This window comes from Podospora bellae-mahoneyi, chromosome 6 (assembly GCF_035222275.1).
Source record: "Podospora bellae-mahoneyi strain CBS 112042 chromosome 6, whole genome shotgun sequence".
NCBI classification, from domain to species: domain Eukaryota; kingdom Fungi; phylum Ascomycota; class Sordariomycetes; order Sordariales; family Podosporaceae; genus Podospora; species Podospora bellae-mahoneyi.
The window spans coordinates 1,471,229-1,492,644 of record NC_085885.1 but is presented as its reverse complement, the minus strand read 5'-3'; the positions used below and the strand labels follow the sequence as shown (position 1 = coordinate 1,492,644).

At 51.4% G+C, this 21,416-nt stretch overlaps 9 protein-coding genes across 9 annotated transcripts; 6 read left to right on the top strand and 3 right to left on the bottom strand.

Annotated features, from left to right (window-relative positions):
* Positions 1-19: 19 nt before the first annotated feature.
* QC761_603010 (uncharacterized protein) lies at positions 20-3,205 on the top strand. Its single transcript, XM_062880749.1, has 2 exons — positions 20-2,724; positions 2,779-3,205. Exons 1-2 carry the CDS (start codon positions 839-841, stop codon positions 2,864-2,866), a joined length of 1,974 nt encoding a protein of 657 aa, XP_062729398.1. The 5' UTR covers positions 20-838; the 3' UTR covers positions 2,867-3,205.
* A 246-nt stretch (positions 3,206-3,451) lies between these two features.
* On the top strand, positions 3,452-4,550 carry IDI1 (isopentenyl-diphosphate delta-isomerase idi1; the record flags this gene model as incomplete). Its single annotated transcript, XM_062880750.1, has 3 exons — positions 3,452-3,806; positions 3,909-4,247; positions 4,318-4,550. The coding sequence occupies exons 1-3, from the start codon at positions 3,608-3,610 to the stop codon at positions 4,548-4,550; spliced, it is 771 nt and encodes a 256-aa protein (XP_062729397.1). The 5' UTR covers positions 3,452-3,607.
* Positions 4,551-6,823: 2,273 nt separating this feature from the next.
* On the top strand, positions 6,824-8,251 carry QC761_603030 (uncharacterized protein; the record flags this gene model as incomplete). The annotated part of the gene is made up of 2 exons (XM_062880751.1): positions 6,824-7,350; positions 7,407-8,251. 2 exons carry the CDS (start codon positions 6,824-6,826, stop codon positions 7,861-7,863), a joined length of 984 nt encoding a protein of 327 aa, XP_062729396.1. The 3' UTR covers positions 7,864-8,251.
* Positions 8,071-9,440, bottom strand: ssb2 (Replication factor A protein 2). The gene is made up of 3 exons (XM_062880752.1): positions 9,292-9,440; positions 9,128-9,234; positions 8,071-9,062 (listed from the first exon to the last, which is right to left on the bottom strand). The coding sequence occupies exons 1-3, from the start codon at positions 9,293-9,295 to the stop codon at positions 8,319-8,321; spliced, it is 855 nt and encodes a 284-aa protein (XP_062729395.1). The 5' UTR covers positions 9,296-9,440; the 3' UTR covers positions 8,071-8,318.
* A 132-nt stretch (positions 9,441-9,572) lies between these two features.
* Positions 9,573-10,632, top strand: QC761_603050 (uncharacterized protein). The gene is made up of 4 exons (XM_062880753.1): positions 9,573-9,832; positions 9,905-10,188; positions 10,252-10,313; positions 10,369-10,632. The coding sequence occupies exons 1-4, from the start codon at positions 9,666-9,668 to the stop codon at positions 10,453-10,455; spliced, it is 600 nt and encodes a 199-aa protein (XP_062729394.1). The 5' UTR covers positions 9,573-9,665; the 3' UTR covers positions 10,456-10,632.
* Positions 10,633-10,688: 56 nt separating this feature from the next.
* QC761_603060 (uncharacterized protein) lies at positions 10,689-13,385 on the bottom strand (the record flags this gene model as incomplete). The annotated part of the gene is made up of 4 exons (XM_062880754.1): positions 12,248-13,385; positions 12,120-12,188; positions 11,507-12,067; positions 10,689-11,455 (listed from the first exon to the last, which is right to left on the bottom strand). The coding sequence occupies exons 1-4, from the start codon at positions 12,918-12,920 to the stop codon at positions 10,689-10,691; spliced, it is 2,070 nt and encodes a 689-aa protein (XP_062729393.1). The 5' UTR covers positions 12,921-13,385.
* Positions 13,386-13,524: 139 nt separating this feature from the next.
* Positions 13,525-16,079, top strand: QC761_603070 (uncharacterized protein). Its single transcript, XM_062880755.1, has 2 exons — positions 13,525-14,078; positions 14,129-16,079. Exons 1-2 carry the CDS (start codon positions 13,686-13,688, stop codon positions 15,818-15,820), a joined length of 2,085 nt encoding a protein of 694 aa, XP_062729392.1. The 5' UTR covers positions 13,525-13,685; the 3' UTR covers positions 15,821-16,079.
* Positions 15,874-17,429, bottom strand: spf31 (DnaJ subfamily C member 8). The gene is made up of 2 exons (XM_062880756.1): positions 17,168-17,429; positions 15,874-17,067 (listed from the first exon to the last, which is right to left on the bottom strand). Exons 1-2 carry the CDS (start codon positions 17,276-17,278, stop codon positions 16,492-16,494), a joined length of 687 nt encoding a protein of 228 aa, XP_062729391.1. The 5' UTR covers positions 17,279-17,429; the 3' UTR covers positions 15,874-16,491.
* DBP10 (ATP-dependent RNA helicase dbp10) lies at positions 17,181-20,740 on the top strand. Its single transcript, XM_062880757.1, has 2 exons — positions 17,181-17,962; positions 18,027-20,740. The coding sequence occupies exons 1-2, from the start codon at positions 17,683-17,685 to the stop codon at positions 20,519-20,521; spliced, it is 2,775 nt and encodes a 924-aa protein (XP_062729390.1). The 5' UTR covers positions 17,181-17,682; the 3' UTR covers positions 20,522-20,740.
* The last annotated feature ends 676 nt before the right edge of the window (positions 20,741-21,416 follow it).

Below are 21,416 nucleotides of genomic sequence, written 5' to 3'. Positions count from 1 at the left end.
ACCAAGCTTTCTGTTCCCCATTCTACTGATAGGAAGCCAACTACCCAACTAACTTAAAAGTACACACAATTAAATTACCCGATGAAGCTCAAAGATACCTAATCTGATATGTTTCTCACTCGATATCTTGGTTTTCTACTTGGCTTCATACGCGGACAGAACTAAGCGAACTATTCAGAACTACTCTGCTCCACAACCCTAACCCGTATCGTGGCACGAACCCAAGTTTCTGAACAATCAGCTCAACGACCTGCAGGGGCCTCGCACGACAGCTTGGATGACCGCATCTGTGAGATCTTTCTACGATTCGCACCTTCGGTCCTCCATAATCAATGGCCCAGCCACCAACCACTTTTCTCACCTACCTCTTGAAGCGGGGGAGGTACGATGATGCTTCATAGTAATGCCGGTTATCGGCAGCATGCACTAATCCTCTCTATGTACGGGTTCCGAAACAACGGTCAATCTTTACCTAAACCTTTGCCAGGGTGCTGTGCAGTCAGACCCCTCCAAGGGCCCAGCCAATTCCACACAAGAGAGGGGGACCTCCCTCCTCGAGTTGACTCATGACTTCTCACCTTCACTCTCATGCACTTGCCTTGAAAACCTCTTCGATAAACCGAACGTCGTGCATTGCATTGCAGCTCAACCTGCAACGTCAAAAATACTCTCTGGGTTCTGCGTCGCATTCGGTTCATCGTCCCGGCTTTTACCAACACAGGGTCCGGTTCGGCTTGCCTCATCCGAACAGGCCGAGCCGTCAAGCTCTCTCCGGTGGCGGACTTACCTTGAACATTTTCAACACACACAAAATACTTCTGTAGAAAAGGTCATCAAAATGCCTTCAAGTCCAAGAAGTCAGCCAATTCCAGCAAGAAAAGAATCTTCCATCCCCAGCAGCCACCATGACCGCCACGCATCCTTAGCAAACTCCTTCCTCTCCACTTCGCCTCTTGCCCAAGAAGTCCTGGCACGAGACCTTGCAGCTTTCTCCGATGACGAAGACATACCCGTCGACACAGAAGCAGTTGACGGATCTGACCATAGAGAAGACGATGCCACCCAAGGACCAACTCTGTACCGCCGGCCAAGCGGGATAGCCTTTGGGACTACCCGCCCAGCTCTTGCTCTTCCTTTGGGATATGATGATCCCGCCTTACTCACCCGCACTGAGCGAGCCCGCAGCCGTGATGCTGAACGGTCTTTGCTGAGGGACAATCATATTCTTCCGCCTAAACACCACCATGAGCCACCACCAAAAGGCATCGCCGGCCAATTCTCCCGGTTGTACAAACGACTCTTCAGCACCAAGGTCCCTCTTCCGTCCAGTGATGAGGAAACACCTCGCATCATCATCGGTCCGGATGAGCGGGCTCCCTTGCTGGGAAGCACCTCTCGTCATCCATCAGATGCCCCGGAAAATCTCAACGAGCAATGGGAAGCTGCCGTGGCGGCAGGACAAATCCGCACCACCTGGCAGCGGGAGGCGAAAACTATTGCTGGTTATTCCAAATCACTGATTGTCACCTTTTTGCTGCAGTACTCCTTGACAGTAACGTCCATCTTTGCTGTTGCAAGATTAGGAACTGTCGAGTTGGGAGCAGTGACATTGGCTACCATGACAGCAACCATCACCTGCTACGCTCCTATCCAGGGTCTGGCCACGAGTCTGGATACCCTCTGTGCGCAGGCGTTTGGGTCTGGGCACAAGACCCTAGTGGGGCTGCAGATGCAGAGGATGGTGTACTTTTTGATGTTGGTGCTCGTGCCGGTGATGGGGGTGTGGTGGAAGTCGGAGGAGATACTGATCAAACTGGGAATTGAAGAGGCGAGCGCGGCGTTTGCGGGGATTTATCTCAGGACGATTGTGTTGGGTGCGCCGGCGTATGCTATATTTGAAGCAGGGAAACGGTTTGTCTTGGCCCAGGGACTGTTTCATGCTACTACGTATGTGCTGCTTGTGGCGGCGCCGGTGAATGTTCTGTTAAACTTTTTGTTTGTGTGGAAGCTGGGTTGGGGGTTTAAGGGCGCTCCGATGGCGGTGGCTATTACGCAGAATTTGTTGCCGTTGTTGTTGGGGCTATATGTGTGGAAGGTGGAGGGGAAGGAGGCGTGGGGAGGGTTTAAGAAGGGGGCCTTGAGGAATTGGGGACCGATGATTAGGTTGGCGTTGCCGGGGATGATTATGGTTGTGGCGGAGTGGTTCGCTTTTGAGATTTTGACGCTATTGTGTGGGAGGATTGGGGTGACGACGCTGGCGGCGCAGAGTGTGTTGGTTACTATTACTTCGACAACTTTTCAGATTCCGTTTCCGTTGTCGATTGCGGGCTCGACGAGGGTTGCGAATTTGGTGGGGGCTAAGTTGGTGGACGCTGCGAAGACTTCGGCCAAGGTGACTGTATTTGGAGGCTTTCTTGTGGGGGTGTTTAACCTGACGATGCTGACGGTGTTTCGGTATCAAATCCCGCGGCTTTTTACTGACGATGATGATGTCATCAACTTGGTTGCGAAGGTCCTACCTGTTTGTGCGCTGATGCAGGTCTTCGATGGCATGGCTACTGTCTCTCATGGGCTGCTGCGTGGTATTGGCAAGCAAGAATTCGGAGGATACGCCAACTTGGTCTGTTATTATGTCGTGGCGCTGCCCATCTCCTTTGGCTTGGGCTTTGGCCTGAGCTGGAAGTTGACTGGCCTCTGGATCGGCGTCACGATTGGCCTAGGCCTGTGAGTTCTCCTTGAACCAGATGTGATGATGCGATTGCTAATATTCCTGTTTAGCGTGTCGTTGGTTGAATATGCGTTTATCTGGGCATCTGATTGGGATCAGGCAGCTAAAGAGGCTGAGAACAGAAACAACGCCGGCTGATGATAGAAATGCAAGAAAAAGATTTGGAAGAAAAGAAGAGGAGAAAATCGGGTTGATGAAACATATGACGACATCACAAGAATGGCAGAATGAATAGGCTCTGAAACAACTATGAATGGGTTGACTATTGCGATGGTTTGGGAAACAATACACATAACACTTGTTTCAGCGTATATTTACAAAGGGATGTGAGGCAAGCATAAGTAGATATATGCCCAAACTTGGGGCTCGGGTGAAGTTGGAGAATAGGGGTAAAAAGGGGCATCAACCGCCGGGCCATGCCGGTTAGTACCTAATGGTTACGTACACAATATTTACTTCCACCAAAAACCAAGACGATTTTTTTGGGTTGGTGACGAATTTCATTAAAAACATTTCACCGCCCTCACATGATAGGCACAATGACATTCGGATGCAAAGCTTGTGTTTTATCTTCCTCTTTGGGTGTAAGTGGCGGGTGCACCCTCGGGGTGGCAAGAGTGTTCTTTGAAGGGTTCTGGCGGCTGCCAGAGGTCCCCGCGATTTGCCCCTCGTGCCAGGCTGCTGGGCCGGGGCCCGGTGATTACCCGGGCAATAAAGCAGAAGGGTTCAGGGCACCCACTTTAAATTGCAGCTGTGTTGACCCTTATCGTGGACTTGTTGGGGAACCTTAATTCCTTCCAATATAACTTGCGCCCAAACCCTCTGTCTACCACCCGTAACGCGCTCCTAATCTCACCCACTTCATCTATACCGCCCACCATGTCTGTCACCACCATCGAGACCCAGACGCGCAGCGTCCCCATCACAGCCGAGACCATCCTTAGCCTCTTCCCCGATATCGACACCAGCGGCGAGGCGCTCGAGGGCCACGATGAGGAGCAGATCCGCTTGATGGACGAGGTCTGCATCGTGACAGATGAGAATGATATGCCGATCGGAACTGCCAGCAAGAAGCTTTGTGAGTTGTCACCATAATACAAGAAGCAGCTAGGAAAGGGGGGGAGGGGTTGTTATGCGCGGGGTTCATGTTGTACTGACCAGAAACACTACGCGCAACCAGGCCACCTCATGACGAACATCGACAAGGGACTCTTGCACCGCGCCTTCTCCGTCTTCCTCTTCAACGACAAGAACGAGCTGCTTCTTCAGCAGCGTGCCTCCGAGAAGATTACCTTCCCGGACATGTGGACCAACACCTGCTGCTCGCACCCGCTGCACATGGCGAGCGAGACCGGGTCCAACCTGGAGGACTCTGTTTTGGGCGTCAAGAATGCTGCGCGACGGAAGTTGGACCACGAATTGGGCATCAAGAAGGAGCAGGTCCCCCTGGAGGACTTTCACTTCCTGACACGCATTCACTACAAGGCGCCAAGCGACGGGAAATGGGGCGAGCACGAGAGTGAGTAGCAATGATGTGCAGCCGCCCCGCGCTGTCGTGCCAATGTGCTAACCATGAGGTACCACTCTAGTCGACTACATTCTCTTCATCAAGGCGAATGTCGATCTTAACCCCAGCCCGAACGAGGTCAAGGACGTACAGTATGTCTCTGCCGAGAAGCTGAAGCAGCTCTTTGAGGATCCTTCCCTTAAGTTCACGCCTTGGTTCAAGCTGATCTGCAACTCGATGCTGTTTGAGTGGTGGGCGAACTTGGACACCGGGCTCGACAAGTACAAGAACGAGCAGGAGATCCGCCGCATGTAGTGGACGGGATCGGAATTCGGATTATACAGCAAAACACAGCAAAAGAAAAGTGCAGTGTTTCGAGACGTTGGCCGTCCGATTGGTTTCCGCTTTTTATGCCTAAGATATCCGCTCTCTGCTTTGTTTGGACCGGCGACTTATAAAGCCGGGCAGAGAGCCGCTTGCTTCCTTTTTCAGCACCTTGCATACACAACACTGGTAGTGTTACTTAATCGCAGAGCAATTGCTTTAGGGGGGCTAGGGTGGGGGGTTTATACTAAAATAATAATCAAAAAACTATTTTCCTGTAGATTCGGCAACGGGGAGTACAGAACATTGGTGCTTCGGGAATGCAACCATGCGATGTGACAAAAACAACAACAACAACAAAGCTGTTCGTGCTTGCTGCTGAGTATGCCACCCGTTTATCTCTGTCTTCGACTGGACAAGCTCTTATCATGACAGGCATCACTATCTCTGGGGAACCAGCGGCTGCAGGCAGGGCGTGCGGTCAGGACACCCCATGGCTGCGTCACCTGATCATCTCTTGCATATCCGTGTACATACAGGCCACGAATTGACGACGTTTGATTGGAACAGGGCGACTTACATGACCATTTGATGGCCAACTTTTCCACTCAAACACCGGTGGGACCCGATGCTCGGATCAGCACAGTCCCCCCCAGTCCCCTAGTCCGTCTAACTTGGGATGTGCAGCTGAACCGCTAGGAATTGGACTGTTGAGCCTGGGGACAAGGTCCCTGTTCGTCAACAGGATGCTGTACAGGTTGCATCTCGTGCAGGCTTCATTGGATAGCGAGTTTGGAGGAAGGCGCGATCCCAACCCCTACCTTTGACCGACGTTGGGGATGCCGGCGCTGCCGTTGCTTCCTGGTTCCGTCCTTGGGACCTCCCTGGTTTCCCCCGGTCTGTGGGCAGCCGTTGGCAGCCAATGGATACGCCCGCCCCGTTGTCCGGGACCTTCAATGGAACCATTCCCGACAATTTCCTATTCCCTAACAGAGAGATATGGACTTGTGTTGTCTGATGACTGGGTGGACTGGGGGAGACCTTCTCCGGCTCTCTGCGGTGTGAGTGCTCATACATGGGGAGCCCACCGTTCCCTTACATGCATGTCCTCGTGGGCGTGGTGTAAGTGCTCCCCGTCTTTCCCAAAAGAGCCCGCTGCATTCCTCCGGCTGCTTGCCTGATTTCCAAACATTGGGAACTTCTCATCCCACCTATCTTATCGTCTCCGACTCTCGTCATCCTTGTCTCATTACATCGGAGCAAGCTGGTCCCCCTTCGTGTCATTTGTCTCAGAAATTGTTGAGGTCCGTCCTAGTTTGCTGTCTACATATTCAAGGTGCCTACCTGCCACTTCGTCGCCTTCTTGGATTCTTCGTCAGAACTACCACTACCCCAGAGTTGATCCAGTACAACACCCCCCCGAATTATCCAAGTCTACTTGAAAGTCCCCCATTCAGGGGGGCAATTTAGCATCAAGGGCACGCACACACACTACGCGCTGTTGCCATTGTCTTGCCTGTTGTCTGTTTGGTCGATCTTGTAGTTGTTGCTGTGTTGCTGCTGTTGTTGTCTTGTTTGCTTCTTCTTGCACAACGACCATAACCTGCTACCGCTGCTACTACCACCACTCAGACTACTAGGACAATCCCTACCAGGACTCGTCCCATCCAGTCATTTTGCCACTCCCACTACCCAATCTATCACCATCAACCCATCTTACACAGCCCACGCCAAAAAACCCCAAACAACAATCATCCATCCACTCTCCGGCCGACTGGTACTTACACATATATACAAACACTTTCCCCCCCAACCTATCTCTTGTCGTCTTTTTACTCTTACGTGTAACGAGACATTAGTGAACAACAACAGCCGCTCTTCGAAGATAACCCATACAGCCGGGTCTTGGTCAAGACCTTTTCTTCGATTACACTTTTACCTCCTCTGTTTTTACCAGCCAACGGAGCCAGGACAGCTCTAAAGACCACATTGATGTCTGCTGATTTGCGAACCGCACTTAATTGCCTCCGCCACCCCTCCAGTAAGTCATCAAATCACACATTGCGGTTGTTCTGGAAGACCGAGATGCTAATGAGGTCGTCCTCAATAGGGTTTATGCCCGTCTCGAGAAGTCAGCTTTCGAGAGTCCATACGGGTGATAGTATACAAAATATATCAGACACATAAAGTACTTCTCTCCCTCCCAAGTCGTCCGTCTTATCTCATGCTCACCATGATGTAGTTGAACGAGACGTTAGCCCAGCATGGCGACGTCAACCACCACCACCACAACAACAAAAACAACAACCGCGACCTCCAACCCCTCCGCCACGACGATTCCACTCTCCACCTCATCAACAACAACAAACAGTGGTGGGAATGGCAGCAGTAGTGGCGTGAAAGTCCTCGCAACGCTCACCAAACGCTCCCTCCTCCCCGCAGCCTGGAACACCCAAGTGCGCACCGTCCAAACCCACGAATGCCGCGAGGCGGCCCTCAGTCTCGCGCACGCGTTCCAGGCGGATGACTACGCGAGGTATCTGGTGGATATCGAGAGCAACCCCGCTGTTGAATCCCCTCTTTCCAACGATGATTCCGCCACCACATCTGGAGGGGTGACATTCACCTGGGCTGGTTTCGGCGGCGAGGCAAAGGGACGACAGGGCAAGGGTGCGGCGGAAGACAAATGGAACCTTCACGTCGATATCCTGACTTACACCGTCGCCTCTCACTGCATCGGCGGGGGGCTTGTGACGACGGTGGGGGAGGATTTTGATAGTGTTGCTCTTTGGTAAGTGCCTCTCCCCTCACCGCATGATGAAAACAAAGTGTTGATAAAAGAAAAAGGGTACCACCCAACCCACCCCCCTCCCTCGACAGCTACCTAACCCACTTCCGCTCTGGGCTCTGGCGTCTGCACTTCCAACTCTGCGCTGAAGGCCGTCGCCGTCTCTTTGATGAGATCCTCCCTCTGCTTCACGACACCAAGCGGGAGGTCTTGGGCCCGGAGAAGGAGAATGATGCTTGGTATTTGGTTTACTTGGGCACTAAACCGAGATCTCAGGGGAGGGGCTTGGGGGGACGGTTGCTGAGGGATGGGATGATGAGGGCGGATAGGGAGGGGAGGCAGATGTACCTTGAGTCGAGCTCGGCGGTGAATAATGAGTATTACAAGAAGTTTGGGTTTGAGATCAAGAAGGAGATTTATTTGAAGAGGGGGAGGTGGCCGGTTAGGTTGACTATCATGGTGCGGGAGCCGGGCGCGACGGGGAAGGGGAGGAGGGTTGGCAACGTTGTTGGTTGATTTGGGAAAGAGAGGAAGGGATGGTTTCTGGTGCGTCTGAATTTTTTGTTTTTGTTTTGTTTGTTTTTGGATGTTTGATGCTGGTTGATCAACTCAACCTATGGTGATTTTTGACTAAGTTTGAAAGGGGGTCGTTTGCTCACATGTATCGCCATACTCAACATATGGCTCGCAGATTGACTTTTTCTTTGTTTGGCTAATTGGTCTTGGATTCTTGTTTGAGATGATGTTTTGCGCTCTTTACGACTGTTAGGTCAGATCTACCTAGATAGTAGCTATAATCCACCGAACAACTGCAATGATCCTTCGGTAGCCCCAAATCGGAATGCCATGGGAATTGTACGTACTCTACAGGAGACAAATCAAAGCAATCAGTCAAATGATTGGCGCCGTGGTATCCCTCGCCATGCATACCCCGTCATTCAATCTGCACATGCCCCCTACACCAAACAATTTTATGTCTCGAGAATGGCCCAGGTCTCATCATCAACAGTGGTATAGACAATACCGTTGCCCAACAACTCATCCGCCGCTGCAAGCACATCCCTCTTGCCCATCCCAGACCCAGCCATGACATCAACTACATTGATCCCTTCTATCGATCTTGGATCGCTCTGCATGAACTGATACAACGACTTGGCCTGTCTCGAGCAAGACGCCACCCTAGCATTAGCCGCCGCAGCATCACCTGAATACCCATTCCCGCTGTCGATGAACATGCTGTCAGAGTCCCCTCTACCATGACCACCAGCAGCCACACCCTCTTTTTGTGGCCAAGGACCACCAGGTAAACCCCTCGAGATGCAGACATGCACATAGGTAGACTCCAACAAATGATAGCTGACCTCGTTATAATCGTCGATCACTCGGACATGGTGTGCGCCAACGTGGATCTTGCCGTTGAAGCTCGAGAGTCTACCGAGAACACGGACCCAGGTGTCAAGGCTAAAGGGGGTCTCGGCGCCTGATTCGGACTTTTCAAGGTCGACCCATTTCTTGACGTCGATGGTACCGCTGGTGCCGTCGTCGATCTTGTACGTGATGTTTGTGGTTTGGGGTTGGACGGAGCGCACTTGGCCGACAAGGGTGACTGTGCTGACGGGGAAGCCATCGATGGTGATCTCGGACTCGTTGTAGCCGGCTTTGGCGTCGTGGATTTGCTTGATAGTTACTGGGCGGAGGTACTCGTCGATTGTGCTCTGTTGTGGGGGATCGATGTTAGCCTGGGGGCTCAGGTAGTGCGAGACCTTATGTGGGAACATACCCTCTTTGATTGACCCTGACTGCCTTGCTGGGAACCGCTCATGAAGCCGCCGCCCTCATCACCGCCTTGGGCGCCATAGCCCGTTCTTTGATACCCGCCGTATGATGCTGCCATTACATTAGCCTTAGCCTGTCAATATTGTGTTCCTAATCGGTATAGCATACTCATGACGTCCTGAAGTCGTTATATGTTGTTGCAAGAAAGTCTGTCAATAGCGCGGGTGGTGTCGTAGTCAAGTCAACAACAAACTTCAAAATGCTTGGAAAGGTGAATAAACCGAAAGACGCGTTTCCCTCCCAGCTCCTTCGCGTCAGGTCGCACAGGCAGAAGCCGCACTAATTAAAAGCCCAACGCGTGCCCCGCTGCCACCGATAAGCGCTCCGATAAGTGTCAAAGAATGACCCCCGCTCACCCCCACTAGTTGCAACAAACACCAGCAAGGTTCTCATTCAAGCCCACGATGGCGTCATGTTTGTGAGGGAAGCACACTTATACAAACTCATCACATCTCATATTAAACTTATAAAATAGAAATTCTATGATGCCCTCTATCTATCCAACCATCCCAAATACACTTTTCATCCCTCCAGACCAAAATCCAGCCATGAGCGATCAAATAGACGAGGAAGACCTCACCCGGTCGAGTTTGTGTTGTCAGCCATTGGCTTCACTGACAAGGCCGGTGGATGTTCACCAGATTACAGAGTAAATCACAGCTCATATTTTATCTCATGTCTTCTCAAATCCTCAGCACTAATAATTTCATCTCACAACAAGCCGCGACCCCCTCGCCAGAGCCTTCTTCCACCCCCCTCTATTCGGCCCCCTAATCTTCAACAACGAATCCTCCGACTGCCGCGACCACTGCGCCAACGAGCGCACCTTTCTCTCTTACCTCCGGTTATCGATTTACATGGCCATTGTCTCCGTCGCGATAGTCCTGTCCTTTCATCTGCGGAAAACAGCGACAGAGACCGAGTTGAGGATGGCGTATCCCTTGGGGGCGGTTTTCTGGGCGTTGAGTGTGAGCTGTCTTGGGGTGGGCTTGGCGAATTATATCAGTGAGTAATGTGGAATGGGAAGGGGGGGGGAGGGGAGGGGAGTTGTTGCTGATGAGATGGTAGAAACGGTGAATAAGTACAGCAGGAGGGCGGCGATTGTGCAGACGGGGTGGAAGACGCAGACTGTAAGTACTGGGACAGGGGAACAAAAAAGAGGAATATGTTCTGATGGGATAATAGGTGATGGCTTGCATAGCGCTGTGTATCGTCGGCGCGTGCGTGTCGTTGTTGGTGATAAATAAGTTGAATGAGGGGGCTGACGAGTGAGTGATGCTGGAAGATGAGAAAGCAATTTACGAGGACGGCTGCCACTCTATGCATTAATGAATATCATGATCCGTACATCTCAAAAATGTAAGGTAGAATGTGACTAACCAAGCTCAGATGCTCAGACGATAACGGAGAGATACCCGGACTATGAGATACAAGTACCCAGACCACATTAATGTCCCTCTTCCATATGAAACCTTCAAACTTACCCAATAACCTACATCACGTCCTCACTCCCCACTCAAACAAAACAAACCCCCCACCCCCAACCTCTGCCCCACCTCCGCCCCCTCCCACCCCTCACACCTCCCCCCAACCGCCTTCCTAAACTCCCCAACATACTCCTCCGCCCCCTCATCCAACCCCTCCAAACCCGTTTCCTTGCCCTCCCAACTCACAATTGGCATCTCATCAAACCCCAACAACCGCACCGTCTCCAACAGCGGCCCAGACGTGAGCCTGACCTCATCTCCTCTCCCATCATCTACCTCCAGCTCCTTCTCGTACTCCTCCGGCCCCTTAAACAACTCATTATGCGTCGTAGCCAAGTATTTAGCAGTAGCCTCACTAGGATACAGCGCGAAATACCCCTTTGCTCTTGAAAGCCTGAGGGCGTGTTCCATCCAGGAGGGATACCTCTTGCTAACGGTCTTGGTGGTGAAAAATTTTGAGAGGGACGAGGTAGAGTGTTGATGTTCGATAGTGTTCGATACAAGAGAGTGGAGTTCTGTCCACTTAGTGCCGAAGTAGAGCATGGCGTTGCTGTTGGGGGACTGCCACAGGAAAGGAGCTGAGCTAGACGTTTGAGAGGATAGTGATGGCTTTTTGGAGTCTTTGGCCTGTTTCATGGGTTTGGGAGCAGGTGGGCTGAATGACTTTGAGGTGTCTGCTAGCGTTGTGGGGGGCAGGTCGAGGCTGATACCGAGCAGGCGGGAATCCCAGCTTTGGAGGAGGGAATTGGATGAGTAGAGATATTCCAACAGAGTGAATTTCAGGTCTGGTGGATGTTAGTTACCGGGCCAGTTGAGCTGGTTGTGAAAAGGCTTACAGTGAAAGAATCCAGGCGATAGCTGGACTTGGGGTGATAGTACCAGCACGTGAGAGTATCGCGGACTGACCGGCCAGAAGGACTCGAGAAGACGGACCGAACTTTCTTCTTCGGTCAATCTAGCCCGAGGTATGCGATGTCTGAGTGTAAGTTGCCGCACATTGGAAAGGCTGTGTGTGCGGCTTGGTGGCCAACTAAAGTCCCTCAAGAATTCTGTCGTAGCCCGATCAATGTCATGAGGAAGTTCGATGGTGAGGTGAGGCGTTGGGCCCGCTGAGAAATCAGCTGCTGATAATGATTGAAGCAATCGAATCAGGCTACCAGAGCCTACAGGTGGCGCATGGATCAGTATATCGACGCTGATCCTATTCCAAGCCGCCAACGACGAGCTATCGAGTTTCGTCATCCAAGATAACCGTGAGTGAGCATTCTTGGGCAGCTCAATAATGGGCACTCCAGAGACGTCTGCTTGTTTGCGGATGCCATCGAGAAAATAGTGCTCTTCCACACCAGAAGCATCAAGAAACAGAACTTGAGGATGCATATACTTGTAAATGTGGTCTATCAGCGTGTGAGAGGTGTGTTATCAAACTGTCATGGAAAGGAAGCTCACATAATCCACGTGTAGCACATGTTTCGAGGCGGCTCAATGTCGAGGTTGAGGCATAATCAGGCCTCGCATCTATGGTGGTTCACGGATTAGCATTGATATAGGCATCGGCACAAGATCTGTCCTCTTACCGTGAAAGATGATCTGGCAGGACTCGTCGATGCCGTTAACAGCTTGAAGTTCATCCAAATCAATCTCACTACCACCCATCAACGCAAAGTGCACATAGCTTCGAAGCTCAGTCCCCATCTTGCATGCCATTGGGAGCAAGACTGAGGCGCTCTTCAAGCTAGCAGCGGCAAACAGCACATTCTTATTCACCGCGCTGTAGCCGCTCGTACTGCTCTCAATGGCTTGTAATGTCGCAGCCAGCTTCCTGAAGTAAATAGGGCCATCATATGTTCTGGCGTTGGTAGTAGTGTCAGTTACGACAGGGGTTACCATAACAGCAGCAGGCTGTTCACTCGGGATGTCCTTCACCACGGGCTTCTCCGGTATGCGCTCAGGTGGTGGGGGCTTCATCTTTGGCATCGGGCCTGGCTGTTTTCCCGGCTTGCGATCTGAATATCTCGGATGCCTGTAGTCTCTGCGTACTTGATCATCCATTGGCGGTAGATTCTTGATGAACAAATAGACGAAGAATCCCACAGCCAAAGCAACCACGAGCCGCTTGATCGTTTTGCGCGGGGGCGTTCTGGGTGCTGAAGCTGGTACCCATGGTGCGCGAGTGGGAAGCGTCTTCCCCCGCCTGAGATCATCGTCCTTCTTAACCATTGCGTCGTCGTTGTTGGTGAAAAGTCCCATCTTGCACTCATCGACTGATGCCAGCTGAGTGCATTCCCATTCATCAACCACGATATAAAGTAATAGCTCAGTGTCTCAGACGATGAGAGATTGGCTGGTGTGCGCGGAACCGCATCTCATTCAATCAATATTAGTCGCCAGTCTGGTTGACTTGGTGCCTCGGGAGCTTGATGCTAGGACCCCGAACTCGGCAATGATAGTGGATGGAGGTCGATGGTGGTTAGATTGGCGCGTCTGGGTTAAACGTGGCTCCCTAAAGCCAAGACAGCTCGGCTCCACTTACAGGGCTGCCATGTCCCGCATCAACGAACCCTTGGAGCTGTTTAGCAGCCGAAGTACTTTTGTTTGCAACCTGTGTTCTCATCTACTTGAGTGGTAAGGGAATGAAGTGTAACGATGTGAGACATTGGCTAGCTTAACACCTTAACATGAGCCAGTATGAATATTGTGAACATCAAGTCTAAGCGTGGAACCTCTGTCATTTGAGAAATTCAATATGTCTGGTGTCACAAAAGGTACTTCGTGCCCGACCCTGGATCTCCGCATCTCATGGACCGGGGTTCAATTTGTGTGGATGGCGGGGGACGAATGTGGGGTTGAAGGGCTTTTCTCAACTTTTTTCCACAATTGTTGTTGCGACAACCATCTAGATTCTATTTACTTTCTGCCTTGAGCAAACCTGGGAAATTTTCGTGGGACCGTATTTCCAGATATTTCTCTCATAAACGCCACGTCATAACTATCAGACATTTTCCAGATACAAAAATGGGCAAAGCAAGAAAGAACAGAGTGCGTGCCAGCCGCGCAGACCCCATCGCAAGGGCTTCAAAACCACCAACTGATCCAGAGCTTGCAAAGCTCCGTGAGAGCAAAATTCTCCCCATTCTCAAGGATCTCAAGAACCCCGAAGCCAAATCAAGAACACAGGCTGCCGGCGCCATCGCCAACATCGTTCAAGATGCCAAAACCAGAAAGCTGCTTCTCAGGGAGCAGGTTGTTCACATTGTTCTCACCGAGACACTCACCGACAACAGCATCGACAGCCGAGCTGCTGGCTGGGAGATTCTCAAGGTTCTCGCTGAGGAAGAGGAGGCCGATTTCTGTGTACACCTATACAGACTCGACATTCTGACTGCCATCGAGCATGCTGCCAAAGCTGTATGTGACCTACAACTCTTATGAACTTGCCAGAGCTAACCAGGTCATAGATTCTTGACACACTCACATCAACTGAGCCTGTCTTCTCCAAGCTCACCAAGGCTCAGCAACGTATTGTATGGGAGATCTCAAGCTCCCTTCTTGCTCTCCTCAATCTTCTCGGCATGGCCCGCGAGGAGATCACCACCGCTATCGTGGCCAACCAAACCATCGTCAGATTCCTCTTCCGTCTGTCTGCCTCAGAGTCCACGCCGCAAGAGATCTATGAGGAGACCCTCTCCTGCCTGACGACACTTTCAGAAGACAACCTCGAGCTGGGCCAAGCCATGACGAACGACCAAGAAACTAGATGCTACGACGTCCTTCTCAAACTTGCCTCTGGCTCCGGTCCTCGATCGGTGATGGCGTGCGGTGTGCTTCACAATGTTTTCTCGTCATTACAATGGCTCGACCACAGCCCCGGGAAGGACGGCGCTTGCGATGCAGTTCTTATTGGAACCCTCACTCGTGCATTGGAACATGTACCTTCGGCGAGCGCTGTGGCTAATGGGAACGCCAACCAGGGAGCTGTTGTCCAATTAGCTTTGGAGATTTTGGCTTCTATCGGTGCTGATTTGCAGGAGACCCTTGAGAAGGGCAACCGTTCTCAACCAAAGGAGGAGGAATGGAACGGACTTGAGGACAAGCCTGAGGGTGACGACGCGATGGATGTGGACGGAGCTTCCAATGCCGGGGACGGTGATGACGAAGACAAGGAGGACGATGAGGAGGATGACGACATGAATGAAGACGAGGAGGATGATGATGACGATATTGCCGATCTGGAAGCCGATATGGAAAAGGTAACAGGAGCCGACGACCCACTTGACTCTGGAGATCTGGACGACCTTCCCACGCTCGGCGCCTTCATTCAACAAGCTATCCCGCAATTGGTTCGTCTATCCAATATTCAGATTGATGGCGAAGAGAACCTCGCCATCCAGTCAAACGCCCTGACGGCCCTCAACAATATTGCCTGGACCGTCTCATGCATCGACTTCTCTGAGAGCGAAAACTCCAACATCTATGATGCGTGGTATCCAGCCGCCAAAAAGATTTGGGTCAAGGCCATCACTCCCATCGTCGAGGCTGATAATGCTGATCTCGACCTCGCCACCCAAATAGCCAGTCTTGCCTGGGCTATTGCCCGCAGCTTGGGTGCAAATGTACCGTTGACTCCAGGCCAACATCGCAAGTTCATTGCGCTCTACCAGGCCGCGAAGAACCAGCCAAAACCAGAAGAAGGAAAGGAGGTTGACCCCCTCCAGGGTCTGGGCGTCAAGTGCGTTGGTATCCTTGGGTCTTTGGCCAGGGACACAGCTCCTATTGATCTCAACCGCGAGATTGGCGTCTTTTTGATCACTCTCCTCCAGAGCTGTGAGCAGGACAAGACCATCCCACCGGCTGATGTTGTAGAGGCTGTCAACCAGATTTTTGACATTTATGGTGATGAGGCCACGGAAAATGATAAGGAGGTGTTCTGGAAGGAGGGCTTCCATAAGCATCTGGAGGAGTTTTTGCCCAAGTTGAGAGCGTTGGCGAAGGGAATTGATAAGAGGGCGCAGGGGGAGTTGAGGGATAAGGCGGATGAGGCGGTGTTGAATTTGGTGAGGTTTTTGAAGTATAAGAAGACTCATGCGCCCAAGGAGGGGAAGCAGAAGGAGGAGAGGGTGTTGAATAAGAAGGCTATGGCTATGAGGTAGGATATTCGGGGTGGGATACATGATCTGAAATGAATTTTCATAAAGGGTTCATAGTCAAGCCTGCGTAATGTTGTCCATATTGTACTCTTGAGGGACCGCTATCCCCATGAACGAAGGCTGATTGTATTTCAACTACAATGGCTCATTTTCTAATAGGTTAAGTCGCCTTTTCCAAGATGCGTTTGTCGTCTTGATTACGAACCACGCGGATCTCACCTTGAAAGGGATGGCTTGTGGACAGGACATCCAACCAAGACCCACACAAAAAAGGTATTTGGCATCACGGATCTTGGGAATCTTACCTTGAGACCTGAAAGAAACGTCAATAAAGATAAACGGTTCACAGCATGGAGCTTGATGTGTGTGTACAAACCATTTTCAGGAGAGAATAAACCACCACCCAAGGAGGCTGGGGCAAGATGACTTCCACGCTAAGGTGTAGAGTATGCTGGCAACTGATGATATGGTCAGGGGTCAAACAACGTCCTCTCTACCTCTCCTTCACCCAGAAATGTAACTCACGACATGAATGCCCTTCCATAAGCTCAAACCCCTGCTGCTTCGTTCGAGATGATGCCCTGTTATGCTTATCCCATCCCGTCAGTTCGTTCTATTCCATCTCATCTGAAGTCTTGCGTATCTCATCTGTGCTGCTAACCCCCCCCATCAGCTCACCCAATCGGCTTCAACTTCTTCTTCTTCTTCTTCTCCGGCTCCCCATTCTTCCCCTTCTGAAACTGCCTCCAGCTATCAATCCTCTGATCCCTCGTCTTCTCCCAGTCCTCCTCATGCTGCCTCTTCTTCTTCCTCTGCTCCAACTCCTCCTCCTGCTTCCTCTGCTCCCTACCCTCCTCCTGCAACTGCGCCTTCATCTGCCGCCTCCTCCTTTGCTCATTCTCCACCAGCACAAATACCGTCTTTTCATCCCACTTCTTCTCAAACTCTGGAGTTTTGAGCTCTTCGGAGTCAACAGTGAGCTTCATCTCCCGCATCAAGAGCATGCGAGCGTCGGCGATGGCCTCGTCGAGTCGGGCGCGGTGCTTCTCGTCCATGAGCTCGGTCTGCGCTTTTTTCAAACGGTCGAAGGCGTCGGGGGCAAGGGGGTTTTTGGTCTTGTCTGGATGGATGAGGAGGGATTTCTTGCGATAGAGGTTTTTGATGTCGGATTCGGGGGCGCCGGGTTTTAGGCCGAGGACGGCGTAGGCGTTCAGGCGGAAGGCTTTGAGGATGCGGTCGATTTCGGCGTCCTGGGGGAGAAGGGTGTTAGTACCATTGTTGGGAGAATGGGGACTGGAGAGGTGAGGGATGGGATGTTAATGAGGGCGGGTGATGTTTGCGATCGCATACCTTGTCCCACTCTTTGGCTTCCGACTCGAGGACTTCGAGCGCATCGCGGGTGTCAACTGGGGCGGGATCGGCTGGTGTCGCCGCGCTTTCTGTTGGTTTTGGGGTTGACATCTTGGGTGGTTGTGGGAGGGATTAATTTGTTTCACGCGGGTGGTTGTGAGGGAAAGGTGGAAGTTCGAATTCAGCTGCACGAGGATGGGAGCAAAGTGTGGAAGGAGGAAGCAGCAGGTGCGACACCTCACTCATACAGGGTTGTTTGATGCAGGTCGCAGTGCGCCAATGTTGACGAGCAATTGATAACCGATAAGGAATCAACCCCACTAAAATTTCGCTGAGCAGCGCAGTAACAGCAGGCTCAGTGATGCCGAAAATTTACAACAGCTCTCTAGCAACACCATCCACCACTTTGAGCTCTATTTTCACTGCTGTCAGCGCCGAATATCAAATACCAGTTCCCTTTTTCAACTCCGACCATCCTACGTTCAATTAGTGCAGCATAATACCATTTTCCTACGATGAAGAGACGCGCTGCGTCCCCGACTCCGTCGGAGCACGAGGTCGATATTGCGGGGTCCCTGTTTGCCGACGAGAGTGATGGCGATTTTGAGGTTGTCAAGAAGGGCGGTGAGGCGGATTTCGATCTTGATTTCGGAGATCTCTTAACAGCAGGCGATGGCGATTCGAATGCCGAGGACGATGAGGACTTCATTGCTACCGCTCAGCGCAAGTCCAACAGGAAAAGCTCGAATGTGCAGGGCAAGTCGGTAAAGAAGGGTGGTGGTTTCCAGGCCATGGGTACGTATTCCTTGGGAAATCAAACGTTCCACGGTGATAGGGGGCTAACATGTGGTTTTCAAAGGCCTCAATGCGAATTTATTACGAGCCATCACAAAGAAGGGCTTCTCTGTCCCCACTCCAATTCAGAGGAAGACAATCCCTCTGGTCCTGGAAAGAAGAGATGTTGTGGGTATGGCGCGCACAGGTTCAGGAAAGACAGCAGCCTTCGTCATCCCCATGATCGAGCGTTTGAAGGGACACAGCCCCAAGGTCGGCGCCAGAGCCTTGATTCTCTCGCCGTCTCGTGAACTGGCGCTACAGACATTGAAGGTTGTGAAGGAACTCGGTCGCGGCACAGATCTGAAGACGATTCTCCTCGTTGGTGGTGACAGCCTGGAGGAGCAGTTCGCCCAGATGGCCACGAACCCCGATATCATCATTGCTACCCCTGGTCGTTTCCTACATTTGAAGGTTGAAATGAACCTCAACCTCTCCTCGATCAAATACGTGGTCTTCGACGAAGCCGATCGCCTGTTCGAAATGGGTTTTGCCGAGCAGCTAACCGAGATTCTTCATGCGCTGCCATCGTCAAGACAGACTCTGCTATTTTCGGCTACCCTGCCATCATCCTTGGTTGAGTTTGCCAGAGCTGGTTTACAGGAGCCGAGCTTGGTGAGATTGGACGCTGAGACCAAGGTGTCTCCCGATATGGAGAGTGCCTTCTTTTCTGTCAAGGGTGGTGAGAAGGAGGGCGCTCTGTTGCATATTCTTCACGATATTATCAAGATGCCAATGGGAACGCCAGAAGGAGCACCAAAAGACGAGGCTGATCCAAATAACTCTCGGGGGAAGCGCAAGCGTGGCAGCGACAGACTCAGTTTCAAGGAGAAGCCGACAGCCCACTCTACAATCATCTTCACGGCTACCAAGCATCACGTCGAGTACATTGCACATCTCCTTCGCCACGCCGGCTTCGCTGTTTCCTACATTTACGGTTCTTTGGATCAAACCGCTAGGAAGATTCAAGTTGATGACTTTAGACGAGGAAGAACGAATATTCTGGTAGTCACAGACGTTGCGGCTCGTGGTATCGATATTCCAGTTCTTGCCAATGTCATCAACTACGACTTTCCTCCACAGCCCAAGGTTTTCGTCCATCGTGTCGGTCGTACGGCTCGTGCTGGCCAGCGCGGTTGGGCTTATGCTCTTGTACGGGAGTCTGATCTGCCCTATCTCATCGATCTTCAGCTCTTCCTCGGACGGAGGCTGGTTATGGGTAAAGATGGACAAGACCCCTCATTTGCTCAGGATGTTGTGCTCGGTGCGCTGAAGAGATCGGAGCTCGAGAATCAGACTGAGTGGGTCAACAAGGTTCTGAACGAAGAGGGCGACATCAGTGCGCTCAGGGGTGTTACCCTCAAGGCTGAGAAGCTCTATATGAGGACCAGAAACTCGGCTTCCAGCTCCAGTGCCAAGAGAGCTCGTGAGATCATCAACTCAAAGGGTTGGACACAACTTCATCCCTTGTTTGGCGTGGAGGCGATCAATGCCGAGGAAGCCCGTGACAATCTCCTCTCCAAGATCAGCTTGTTCAAGCCTCAGGAGACAGTCTTCGAAATTGGGCCCCAAGGAAAGTCCCACAGGAACAAAGCGGCGGAGGTGATGCGCAGCTTCAGAACCAAGGTCGCGCCACGGAGGATCACGAAGGGAGAAAACGATTCTGATGTTGACATGTCAGATGGCGAGGGACCCAAAGCTGGCAGCGAATTTGACTCGGATTCTGACGATGAACCCGCAAAGCAGGAGGATGTGTCGGAGTCGGAGCAAGAAGAGGACGACTCGGACTCTGAAATGGAAGTCACGGTTACTTCGTCCAAGTCAAGCAAGAAGCAAAAGGGTGGTGACCCTATAGCGTCATTCCAAGACCCCGAGGTTTTTATGTCCTACACGCCACGCACGACTTCGGCGGCAGAAGAAAAGGCCTATGGCGTCCACTCCGGTGGTGTCAACTCGTCTCATTTCGTCACCGCCGCCCGCGACGCTGCCATGGACCTCACCAACGACGACGGCGCCAAGGCCTTCGGCTTGCCTACCCGCTCCAAACTCCGCTGGGATAAGCGCCACAGCAAATACGTCGCCCGTGCCAACGATGACGACGGCTCCAAGGGCGTCAAGATGATCCGTGGTGAGTCCGGTGTCAAGATCGCGGCGTCCTTCCAGTCCGGCAGATTCGACAAGTGGAAGAAGTCCAACCGTATTGGCCGCCTACCTGGTGTTGGCGAATTGGAAAAGCCTGGCCTGGCCAGGCTTGCCAACGGTCCTGGCCACCAGGAAGGTGGCACCAGGTATAAGCACAAGCAAGAAAAGGCCCCCAAGGAAGCTGACAAATTCCGTGATGATTATCATGTGAGGAAGAAGCGGGTGGCCGAAGCCAAGGAAAAGAGGATTGGCAAGTTCAAGGATGGGGAAGGCTCGAAGCGGGAGTTGAAGAACGCTACGGACATCAGGAAGGCACGTGTCATCGCTGAAAAGAAGAGGGAAAAGAACGCTAGGCCCAGCAAGCGTCCTAGGAGGTAAAGATTAGGGTGTAGATAGGAGGGGTGATAATGTTTCTGGCAGGAAGAACAATATGTTATGTTAGCTTGCATTGAAAACTGTGCGTTTTTGTCTGGTGTGGACTGTTGAGTTATGAGCATGTGTCTTTCTCAGGCAGAGAGAAGGCTTTTATATGGCGTGATACTTGAAATCAAGGCCTCAAAAGATGGTTACTACGGCTTCAGAGATAGTTTATAGGTGTCAAAAGATAATTCATATGCCTCAAACGATAGTATATATGTATTGAAAGATACTTGATAGGCATCAAAAAATCGTCTGTATGGTCTAAAAGATAGTCACTAGGTGTTAAAAGATAGTTGCTAGGTATCGAAAGATAGCTACTGGGTATTAAAAGATAGCTGAGAAGCCTTTCGAAATAGCCATGAGGAGTGTTTCTTATCTTTTAAGCCTTAAAAGAAGATTAATAGGTGTGAAAGGATGGTGGGGATGTCCTCTGTAAGAGGATCAATGTATATCGATGGGGTCTTGTAGTCTTTGGTCTCTTTCAGTGCTGTGTATCAGAGTTATGTACTTTAAAATTGCGACACTACAAACTTTGAAGGTTGGGACCAATAACTTTAAGGCCGGGGTTGAAGAGTTCAAAGGCTGGAATTAAATACTCCAAGAACTTTAATTGAGAGGCTTTGGGCCTGGATCGATAGCAAGATATAAATAGTTCAAAACTGATAAAATAAAAATTCCACGGCTAAGGTATTACTCTGTATAAGCCTTGGTGAGCGGCCATCAAGGGTTCAGGTTGAAGACTTTACTCTTTGCATGCTTTGATTGGAGTAGAAAACTTCCATATAATCCCGTCTGTTATAACTGCTGTGTGTTTATTATACAGCTCGAATACGCATTACTTAATAGCGCGTAG

What these genes read in the sequence shown, in the direction of transcription:
- QC761_603010 (XM_062880749.1), top strand. Translation starts at nt 839, where the DNA reads ATGCCTTCAAGTCCAAGAAGTCAGCCAATTCCAGCAAGAAAAGAATCT. An exon ending in GTCACGATTGGCCTAGGCCT is followed by an intron (nt 2,725 to 2,778) that starts GTGAGTTCTCCT and finishes ATTCCTGTTTAG; the next exon opens with CGTGTCGTTGGTTGAATATG.
- ssb2 (XM_062880752.1), bottom strand. An exon ending in GTCAGGGTCAATCAAAGAGG is followed by an intron (nt 9,063 to 9,127) that starts GTATGTTCCCAC and finishes CCCCCACAACAG; the next exon opens with AGCACAATCGACGAGTACCT.
- QC761_603050 (XM_062880753.1), top strand. Translation starts at nt 9,666, where the DNA reads ATGATGCCCTCTATCTATCCAACCATCCCAAATACACTTTTCATCCCT. An exon ending in GGGCTTGGCGAATTATATCA is followed by an intron (nt 10,189 to 10,251) that starts GTGAGTAATGTG and finishes ATGAGATGGTAG; the next exon opens with AAACGGTGAATAAGTACAGC. An exon ending in CGGGGTGGAAGACGCAGACT is followed by an intron (nt 10,314 to 10,368) that starts GTAAGTACTGGG and finishes ATGGGATAATAG; the next exon opens with GTGATGGCTTGCATAGCGCT.
- QC761_603070 (XM_062880755.1), top strand. Translation starts at nt 13,686, where the DNA reads ATGGGCAAAGCAAGAAAGAACAGAGTGCGTGCCAGCCGCGCAGACCCC. An exon ending in TCGAGCATGCTGCCAAAGCT is followed by an intron (nt 14,079 to 14,128) that starts GTATGTGACCTA and finishes ACCAGGTCATAG; the next exon opens with ATTCTTGACACACTCACATC.
- spf31 (XM_062880756.1), bottom strand. Translation starts at nt 17,278, where the DNA reads ATGTCAACCCCAAAACCAACAGAAAGCGCGGCGACACCAGCCGATCCC. An exon ending in AAGCCAAAGAGTGGGACAAG is followed by an intron (nt 17,068 to 17,167) that starts GTATGCGATCGC and finishes CTTCTCCCCCAG; the next exon opens with GACGCCGAAATCGACCGCAT.
- DBP10 (XM_062880757.1), top strand. Translation starts at nt 17,683, where the DNA reads ATGAAGAGACGCGCTGCGTCCCCGACTCCGTCGGAGCACGAGGTCGAT. An exon ending in TGGTGGTTTCCAGGCCATGG is followed by an intron (nt 17,963 to 18,026) that starts GTACGTATTCCT and finishes TGGTTTTCAAAG; the next exon opens with GCCTCAATGCGAATTTATTA.